General features: G+C 47.3%; 4 protein-coding genes across 4 annotated transcripts; all 4 read left to right on the top strand.

The window, feature by feature from the left end:
• Positions 1-753: 753 nt before the first annotated feature.
• C922_05733 (hypothetical protein) lies at positions 754-948 on the top strand (the record flags this gene model as incomplete). Its single annotated transcript, XM_008821304.1, has 1 exon — positions 754-948. One exon carries the CDS (start codon positions 754-756, stop codon positions 946-948), a length of 195 nt encoding a protein of 64 aa, XP_008819526.1.
• A 1,363-nt stretch (positions 949-2,311) lies between these two features.
• C922_05732 (hypothetical protein) lies at positions 2,312-3,092 on the top strand (the record flags this gene model as incomplete). Its single annotated transcript, XM_008821303.1, has 2 exons — positions 2,312-2,538; positions 2,738-3,092. The coding sequence occupies 2 exons, from the start codon at positions 2,312-2,314 to the stop codon at positions 3,090-3,092; spliced, it is 582 nt and encodes a 193-aa protein (XP_008819525.1).
• Positions 3,093-3,107: 15 nt separating this feature from the next.
• On the top strand, positions 3,108-5,306 carry C922_05731 (hypothetical protein; the record flags this gene model as incomplete). Its single annotated transcript, XM_008821302.1, has 6 exons — positions 3,108-3,299; positions 3,688-3,787; positions 3,964-4,046; positions 4,207-4,298; positions 4,520-4,557; positions 4,804-5,306. 6 exons carry the CDS (start codon positions 3,108-3,110, stop codon positions 5,304-5,306), a joined length of 1,008 nt encoding a protein of 335 aa, XP_008819524.1.
• Positions 5,307-6,094: 788 nt separating this feature from the next.
• Positions 6,095-7,588, top strand: C922_05730 (hypothetical protein; the record flags this gene model as incomplete). Its single annotated transcript, XM_008821301.1, has 1 exon — positions 6,095-7,588. One exon carries the CDS (start codon positions 6,095-6,097, stop codon positions 7,586-7,588), a length of 1,494 nt encoding a protein of 497 aa, XP_008819523.1.
• Between the last annotated feature and the right edge of the window lie 2,530 nt (positions 7,589-10,118).

The raw sequence follows: 10,118 nt of genomic DNA, 5'->3' as shown, positions 1-10,118 counted from the left end.
AATCTTGTCGAACCTGCTGCACCCCCAGGGCAGAAAACATCCAACAGGGAAAATAACGGAGAAAATCCCTCCGGATGAATGCAATTGAATATCTAAAAACAGGAGGGTCAGATGGAAAGCTAGATTCCAAAAATTCTAAATCTAATGATGGTGATTTATCAGGAATTGATAGAATCCCATAAAGTCTGTAATCTCTGAACCCACTTATAGCAGAAACTTGACCATAGCATGATCAAGCCCTCTTTAATATTAAGGCCCTGTCCTCCCTCAAACAGGAAAGCGGCAAGGGCAAAGCATCCCATCAAGAAGGAAGCAAGTTCCGGATCATTGTTTCTAACTATTCAAAACTCCAGTAACAGGAAACCAGCAAAACAGTATGCAACTATACAATTCATGTTTTCAGGACTCATTCTCACACTATAATTACTTAAAAGAAATCCTTCTTTAGGAAATCATTGTATTGAGAGATTCTCAAGCCAACAATCTTGTTCCTTTTATGTTTTCTTTAAAGAAAGCTTAACTGATGGAATGAATAAGTGTTTATCCATTAATGGACAATGTCTGAAACGTATCTATAGTCATCTTTAGCCCGAAGATGAAAACAAATTATGAAACCCCCGTCATATTGTATATTTAACTGGAAACCTTAATTCTCCAACAGCGAAACGCTATTCTAAACGGAAAGGACAAAATTACCCATCAAATCACAAAACATCAAAAGAAAAGCTTTCGGCTTTATGTTGACAAGAGAGCATGGGTACCCAAGAAACACCCCCCACAAGGTTAAAACGCCAGATTAAGTTCCCAATCCCCAAACTGAATGAACAGATCAACAAAACGAACAAACTACCAACGCCAATAAACAGAAAGGGAGCAGAACATACAAGCATTAACAAGAATCCCGAAGAAAAGGGACCCATGCCGGAACCCATCTGCCAGGAATCATAAGGGTAGAGGTATATATAGAATTTCTCAGAATCCAAATGGTACTAAATCTGAGAAAGCAAGAGTTGGTTTAATTATTTAAGTAAAGGGGGAGTCTCAAATTAAGGCATCTGCCCCCAAAGATCCTTCACACGCGACTCCTTCACAGATCCAAAAGCTAAATATCGGGGTTATCAGTCTATACAGGAAACCCAGACCCTAATCTCTCTCGTTAAGTCTAAATCTAGTATACTAGAGGCGGAAAAATAACCGAATTCTTACCAAATAGAAGCAATTAAAATCTCTGATCTCGCAGCGAATTATCTTCTGTATATCTCAGTAAAAATAAGTCAAAAAGCGGAATAAAACCTCCAAAAGCGGAAGCCATCATAATCCTGTTATGCAAGCTCCCGATGCTCCAAGTCCCGTCACGATAGAGAACAAAAATCAGGTACTTAAATAAGGCATAGGCACGAACAGACTAAATAATTCAAGAATCCATCGAGTTCCAACAACAGGTTGAATGATCCAGAGTCCAGCTCTAACTTAGCAGGTTAGATATCTCAAAGAGATGATGCTAAAATCACGTAATGATTTTATTTTGTTTACTAGTCTAATAACCGCAGTCTCTCATGATATTATATATCGTAAAAGGGGTAAAAGAAACTGAGGAAGAATCCGACGAAAACAAAGCTGGTGCCAGCAATCGTCCGTCCAGACATAAAGCTGAATAACCAAACAGGACTTTTGGGCAACCTTTCCTTAGTCTGAGAAAGTTAAAATGGCAAAAACAAGCAGAAAAGAGAATAGTCCAAAAAGGACGCGAGGATAAATACCCAGCGTCGACCCAGGACGAGTTCACCACCACAATCAGCCCATGTTAATGAAATACGAAATTCCCGACTCTTTGTCGCAGCCCCTCCCACAAAATAGGCACAAAACAAATAGCCAACAATAAAAGGACAAAGATCAAATCGCAAACTTAAAGTCAAGGACCTCTCACTAGGGAACTGGTCAGAGCAAGCACATCCCCAATCTGAACCCCAAAGACGAGCCCACAAGCGAAGACAAACCCCCCCACCCGGCTACACCTAAATCACCAAGATGGATTAGTGACTCCCTCTAGTAGAAGCAAGTAAAACCCCCCAGTAACAGGAAAGACTTAGAGGGAACTAAACAATCCCCCCCCCAACAAAATTATTAAGGAAAGGACTAAGAGAAACAGGCGGTACATATACGGGCCTCCTAACGACAGCGGTCCAAGCCTGAACAAAATCCAAAAACCGACAAATCCAAACCCCAATGAGAGCAGTTCAGTACCTAAAATACCACAGTAAGAAACCCCCACACAAGTAAGAAAAAGACTAAATCTTACTGAAACATCCCCATGACCGTATCCATAACAGGAGAGGGAGTTAGATCAAAGAAGAAACTTCTCATGAACGTAATCATCCCGGAGAAGATCAACATGTCTCAAAAACTTCCCGCCTCTAACAGGCATCACCAACCGAAAGGACACCCTGACCCCTTAGCAAAACCAGCACCAGGGAAAACCTTAGCTAGAGGCTCAAGTATCAATAAGTCACAAGCCCAAACCTTCAAAGTCATACACCCGTGGAAAGGGGCTCCTCCCCCACGCAACCTACAAGCATGCGCGAAAGAGGACAGAGGAAGAAGCAGGCAAAGTCAAGGACACCCCCACAGAACTCGAACAATAGAAAGGATGAAATAGGAATAGTCAGAATTGGAACAGTTTCAAGGAGGTATCACTTCAAGACAACCAACAACGCGCAACCCCCCTACCTACAAATAGAACAACAAACCCCCGCAGCCGAAAAGAAACCAAAATTAAGCAGAAAGACTTAAGGAGAAGACCCGACCTAAGGAAGCAGCTAGATAATAAATCTCAGAACTCAAGACACAACTGGCCAAACCGGAGCCTTAAACAGCTCACAACCAAACCCTCCAAAATTAATAGAAACCGATTCAAGAAAAAAAAAACAATAAAAAATAAGAACGTCAAGGAGAAGACTAATCCCCCACGGCGCAGGTACCTCAATCCTCTAAACCTGCATGCGGCCACCCACCTCCAAAACACAGAAGCCAACCTTTCAAGGGCGGAAGAACAAAAATGCGAAGACAACAACAGGGACAAAATCCCCCAGTGACTACAAGCAGCCAAGATGAACCCAACCAGCGACTTCAGCAGAAGCATTAAAGGAAGGACCAGAAACGAAATGGTCGAAGTAAAACCTCAAATATCCCTCCGTCGGGTTAGAGTCAATTCAAAGGTTAGAACCAAAGGAGAAGGAACAATAAGCCACAACCAGACAACTTTAACAGATTCCAGGCTGATGAGGAGTCAGAACAGCCAAGTAATGTAGCGTGGAAAGCAGACTCCGGAAGGGAATAAAAGACAAACGGCACCTATCATAACGACGAAGCAGCGCCCCGGTATCATAACAACTACCAAGAACAAGGGTTAGAATCTCTCGTCACAAAGGACTAAGGCGGATGAAAGAGTAGATGAGCGAAAAAGGGAAGATAACTCCCTAAAACCGAAACAAACCCCCCAAAAACAAAAGACGAGAAGTCCTTCCTCAAATTTAGGAGCAGCATCGTACCAGTTCTTCGTCTAACGGAAACGCCACCTTCCCGGAGCCAAAACGCAGCTAAGTCTAGAGTTATGGAGCCCTCAAATAGCGATCAGATAATCACCCAGCAGGAATAACTGCCCAAGGAATGAACTCCCTCTGCTTTAAGAACCCAAAATCCCCTTACCCCCGCCTAACGAAATGGAGAGCTGCTCAAGTGAACACCTGCAACAGCAAACCGCGAGTCAAGAATGAGACGAAGGAGGGGAGTGAGTCAAGGAGCAGTTCCATTCAAACATAAAGCTGGCATAAAAGGAACAGAAACCGGCGCCGTGAGCGGGCGCACACTCAATCAGGCACTGGGAGAAATCGCACCAATTTCCAGAAGTCCACTGAAAATTGTCCTATGAAGGAGTTCAGCACTAGATCCGACTCCTTTAGCCAGATCTGGCAAAGAGCAGCTCATTGTACGAAGATGATATGACGAGGAGCCATCAAGCAAGAACCGAACAACGAACTAGAAAACTGGTAGAGAAATCGTAACACACCCAACGCCACGACTGAGGAAAACTCAGCAGCCCACAATCAATGACCAGAGCACGTGCAGGTATAAATCAAATGGACCCCCAGGAAGAGGCGCCATTCCTCAAGCAATTCTAAGTAGAGACCATAGAACCCCCAGGTACAGGCAGAAGATAGAACTAACGGATTCAAGTACATCTCGAAGCGACAGCAGAACACAGGGCGCCAGTTAGATCCTCAAAACCTTCCCAGACTCAGGTCCGCAGGAGGTGCTTAGGTAGAGTCTAAGGAGGTTCCAGTGACGCAGTATTAGGTACAACTAAGGGAAGAGAAAATATCTATCACAGCTCCGTCACCTCGAGACCGAGACAAGCCTAATACAGAAGTAACCATCCAGAAGCACTCCCAGATAAATCCAAAGACGACTCAGAGGCCAGGGGGTCGATGAGCATCCAGGGAGATTAGAACCCCCCCCCCAGAGACGCAACGAGATGTAAGAATCCCAGAGGAAGGGGGGGTAACTAGAGAGACGCCCACCTGGACAGATGGAGTTGGAAGTCGAAGCAGCGTGGTAGCTAGAAAAATGAGCTGAACCAATAAGGAACGGCCGAACTACTTCAGTTATTCTGAACAACCGAAGAGGACGAGGGTCTGAAGCCCAAGTCAAGAATGCCAAGAAGCGGAACAGAGGGAGTAGAGGAAGGGTAGCTGGGGCAAAGTAGGAGACAGAAACCCCACAGCACGACCCCACCCGGCCACTCAGGAGGAGGAGAAATGGGAGACAAGCAGATTCCGAAGGCCAGATTATTCTCTCTGAGAGGGGGGCAGTGGAACGGATCAGTAGGGCAAAGATATCCAAGTCTATCTCTCAAGCCTCAGACTTGGGACCTCCAGCCAAGAGTAATCACACCAGCAATCAGTAGGGAAGTGTCAAGTGAGTCTGAAAGGTTTAGCAGAGAGGAACAGGAACATTTGAAGAATATCCCAACAGCGAATCGGTCCCAGAGAATTAGATCAAGAGACGGAAAAAGGACGAGACAAATCTCTCAGGGAACTCCCAGGTTCGGATACATCAGAATAGATAATCCAGTCAAACAACCCCACCCCAGTACAGATCAGAACCATCAGGGCCCTGCCTTATGGAGGGTCACTAACGCCCAGATCGACTGCAGAGAGCGACACCGTCCCTGCAGTGTGGACCAGCGTTTGGAGAGGGGAAGAATCGGAGAGCCTCTAAGGACCAGTCTGAGGAACAAATTAAAATAAGGACAAGCATACGAGCACGAGGAGGGGGTCTAACCCAGGGGAGAGGCGGGGTACCCAACGGAGAGTCTTCATCCCGAGCCATCAGGGGTTGCTACCACTCAAGAGTAGGTCGCGGCAGATGATCATAAATCGGAAGGAGCCTTTCAAGGGGACAAAAGCACCAGACCATCAGGATATCACAGGAAACTAAGAAGCAGTAGGCGTGTAGAATCTAAAAGTAAAGCAGGCGGTAAGAAAGATTAACCCAAGAATTAGGAATAAAAGGGCATGGCAAGCTAAGGAAGTATCGCATGGTGTATGAAAATCATAAAGAGTAACCACCCCAAAGACCCGAATAGCGGGGGCCCATTCCACAGGTCCCAGAAAAGTCACGGAGAGGAAAGAGAAAATAGGGCAGGACGAACAGGAGTGATGCACGAGGTTCAGGGCCGCTCAACCCCCCCATAAACTAGAGATAGAGTAACAGCAGCAGAGCTGAGACGAAAAAGAACTAAGACTCCGTCCCCCCAAGCGGTGAACAGACCTGACCAGCCTCCATCAGCAGTGAGGAAGCGCCTGGTAGTGTAAGAAACTCCCCAGAGGAAGGGGACTGACAGGAAAATCGGAATCCTAGCCAGGAACTCCCTGAAAATAGAGGAGATCCAGATCCAAGAAGGCGTAGATATATGAACGGCGGTGAAGTCAGGAACCATTGACAAGTGCCGTACAGCGTGCCGATCGTTTCAGGAACGTGAGTCAGTAACCCTCAGCGAATACATCAATCGAAGGACAACGGGGAGAAGTCCACCATGTCTAAAGGCACATACTATGTCTGGTTCCCGTCCCCGAGAGAAATATTAACAGGGACGGAAGACTGTGAAATAAATCCAGGAGGCAAATATTGCTATCATATCCCCAGCCATACCAAACCGTATAATAGGATAAATCATGGAGTGTATGAGTGGCCTAGAACCCTAGGCATAGAGTACAGAGACTACAGTTTACAGAAGCAAGGTTTCATCCAGGGGGGATTGAGGATGCAAGAAACTGAAAGGAACGTGAGTTGGGAGGATGTGATAGACGGCATACTGAATCACAGTATAGGATCTAGTAAAAACAAAAAAAACAACAAAACAGACGACACGTATGTGGGCAAGATCGAGTCAAGATTTTGGAAGAGTTTCGTCCAAAACGCCGGGAAAGGACCTTGTGATAGAGCAGCCGATTGTCAGAAACTGTTACCATTCATTGGTTGCGTAGTCTATTGGTTATGGGGACAAGAGGAACGACTGATAAAGAGGGAGGCCAAGGCAGCTAAGGTCTGTGAGGAAGTGAAGAAAAGGATGATAGGAGGGAGTGACGGTGTAGAAATAATAGGCGATCACCAGTGGTCAAGAATACAAAGAGGCTCCAACAGCTGCCAAGGGAAAGACCAATACAAGAAATGTGCAGTAGAAGCCATAAGCCTGGTTTTAACAGTAGCGAACTCACTGAAGCAACTGTGTCCGGGCTGTCCCCAAACAGGTCTCGATAGTATCCTAGGGGACAAGATAAAATACGGCAGCTTTCCGTGCTTTAGGTACAAGACCATAGAAGGAGGATATGAAATATGTGAAGGAATAGGATCATGTGACAACTCTGGAGATGAGGAAGGCAGGAATTGCTACTGTGATCCAGCCCGTCAAGTCAGGATCTCAAGGCAAACGACAGATGACAGCCAAAGCGACCCTATAAAGGGCCCCCAGAGCCCGGAGGCCCCCAAGGCAAAGCAAGACGAAACAGGTGAGAGCCGGGGGGGGGGACACGAAGCACCAGCCAATCCAGACAAGCCAAGGCTACCAATAGTGAATCATTCCACCACCGGCAACTTACCAGCAACACTAGGAGAGGGGACCCAGAACACGAAAGGGGAAAAGGGACAGGAAGAGGGAGAAGTGATGAATATTTCCCAAAACAGCACGCCCGATGATTCAAGCACAGAACAGACAGATCAAAGGGGCAACAGGGAACCAACAATCACGAGAAAGGGGGAATTAGGACACGCATACACCCCGTTACCAGGCCCAGAACAAGGGGAAAAGCACAACCAGGTTAATCCGAATGTCCCCCAGGAAGTAGAGCAGATCAGTAATGATCGTCAGGGGGGATCCATAACAGGCGGCGTAATAGGGGGAGTAGTGGGACTTATCATGTTTCTGATGAGTGGTTACGGACTTTATCGTGTCTATAGAAAACCAACATTGAGCAGGAAGCAAATTCCACCTCAGCGTCAGGACTACAAAATAGCGTATATGAGACAATGAACTTGGGGACCCCTCCCGCCATCCCTATGGAGTGGCCAAAGGGACTACACTAGCCAGCAGGCAGGCGAGATTCGTCTAAAATCCTGTCTACCCCAACAGTAGCCAGGAGTTAGGATCATTCGGAATCTGCCAAGCCCCCAAGTATCATGACCCTCAGGACCAAATCCTCCACAAAAGATCGCAGGAACATCGGCCGAAAAAGTCAGGCGGAACAAGAGATACAGGCTAATACGACACACCCAAGTCACAGGACGGGGGGGCCCCCGGGACGCTGGACAGGGGAGCCTAAGAAACAACAGAGGATGGAGTACCGTCTAGGGGCAGTTATGGCCGTGAGAGTCAAGGGCCCATCATGAGACCCTGCCGCGCCCCCACTGGGACGGCGGCTGGGAGTAAAAGCATAGCAGAGGCACAACGACAATGGGGGGCAGTAGTACCTGACATCAAGGGTTTAAGCGGACATAGACCCAGCTGGAGACACCCCCGGTGAAAAGAAGTCAAGTGCCCACCTCAACCATCGTTAGCGAAGGAAAATCAACACGACCCCATCACTTCTGAGTGGAGTCTAAGAGGTGCAGACATGTGGTCGGGGAGAAACAGCAAGGGTCTGCCAAGAAGCTAATCTGGACACGACGTCCACCGATGGGGTCACCCCTCGGGGCCCCTCATAACAACGGGACCACAGAGGAACCCCCCACTCGGCTGAGCCAGGGTACGATCCAGCCGAAGTACCCGGGAGTATAGGTCCCCGCCGCCGGAACAGTGCAAAGGGCATAGTCAGCATCTCCTATGGTTTCAGGCACGGATCCCCCAGGAGGTTAGCGGGAGAATTCGAGTAAGGCGGGATCAGGGGAAAGAGGGAAGGGAAGCCCAGTGCTCAAAATCTGATACTTCTGACAAACACTCACTACAGGTTGGCAGGGGAAGATTTAGGAGTTACTCAACTAAGGGGCGCAGCCGCAGCGGCAGTTTTGATCGTGATATGCCCCCCGTAGTTGGGGCCCACGCGGCGAGCCACGTCGTAGGGGACCTGATTAAGGATCCTGGGATACGATTTAAGAGGCAGGACCGGGTCAGTCATAGCTGGGGTCATAAATTCGGGGTTTTCGCTTAGGATTTCATGTTTAGGTTTCAGGGTTTAGGGTTCTGGGTTTAGGGGTCAGGATTTAGGGTTTAGGGTTCAGGGTTCAGGGTTCAGGTTTAGGGTTCAGGGTTTAGGGTTTAGGCTTCAGGGTTTAGGGTTCAGGTTTAGGGTTTAGGGTTTACGGTTCAGGGTTCAGGTTTAGGTTTCAGGGTTAGGTTTAGGATTCAGGTTTTCAGGGTTCAGGGTTCAGGTTTAATATTCAGGGTTTAGGGTTCACGGTTTAGGGTTCAGGGTTCAGGTTTAGGGTTCAGGGTTCAGGTTTAGGTTTAGGGCTGGGGGGTCAAGGGGTCAGGTTGCACCATTCTGGCTTCAGGGTTCATGGTCTAGGGCTCAGGGTTCACTGTTTAGGTTCAGGTTCTAGGGTTCAGGGTTCACTGTTTAGGTTCAGGTTCTAGGGTTCAGGGTTCAGCTACGATTTCTTATGGTCAGGGTGGAGGGGTCAGGGGCCAGTTGTTCATTTTCAGGTTTTATCTTTAGGATTTACTTTTCAGGCTTAGTCTTCAGCGTTCAGGGGTTACGGTTCTCAGTTCCTGTCTCAGGGATCATGGTTCGATTTTAGGTTTCATGGCTTAGGGTTTAGGGTTTAGTCTTATGGTGTAGTCTCCATGGGTTACGGTGTACTTTTGATGCTTTAGTGTCCAGGGACTTTTGGTTAGTTGTCAGGTCCTATTCTATCATGATTAGTGGATTAGTTTGCAGGATTCCTCGTTTTGTGTTGTGCCTTTAGGGCCTAGGCTCTAGTGGCTAGTGCTGTGTCTCTAGTGTCGAGGGAGTTGGGTCTTATTCTTCAGCGTAGAGCTGCTGTTCTTGGGTTCAGGTCCAGAGAAGCTGTTCCCGTGCTTAGGGGTCAGGGGTCTTTTTCTGTTTTTTGTTCTTACCGATTAGGGCTCAAGGCTATTTGGAGTGTTCATGGTTTAGGTCCCATGGGGGAAGGCTTACATTTCATGGCTCACCCTCTATTGTCGAGGGTTATGTTTCAGGTTTTAAGGTGTAGTTTTATGCAGTGGGGGCTTAAGGTTTACGGATTGGGATTCTATGATCCAGTACCTTGAGTTTTCGGAGGTTAGGCGATAATTTTTATCTTTTTGGGTCCCTTTTAGCACAAGGTTGCCGGATCATGATTTAGGGAGATGTCATTTTGCCTCATGCTTTGCCTTTAGGATTTAGTTCTGATTGTCCAATTGCCTCGAATTGACTTGTATGGCTCACGGTTTATGGTCTACATGTTATAGATTCTGGGGTATCGGCTCCTTGATAACTCTGGTTTGATTGTCTGTTTTGTCTACGTGCTGGTGCCTATACCTCATGACTTAGCTTGGTTCATTGGGGTTCTATCTTTCAGGGCATATGCTGTCCTGGGGGGGCCTTATCATGTGTGTTCTTGGG

The sequence above is a fragment of the Plasmodium inui genome (assembly GCF_000524495.1).
Source record: "Plasmodium inui San Antonio 1 unplaced genomic scaffold supercont1.154, whole genome shotgun sequence".
Taxonomy (NCBI): Eukaryota; Apicomplexa; class Aconoidasida; order Haemosporida; family Plasmodiidae; genus Plasmodium; species Plasmodium inui.
The sequence above is the reverse complement of the archived record's forward strand: the minus strand, read 5'-3'. Positions and strand labels throughout refer to the sequence as shown.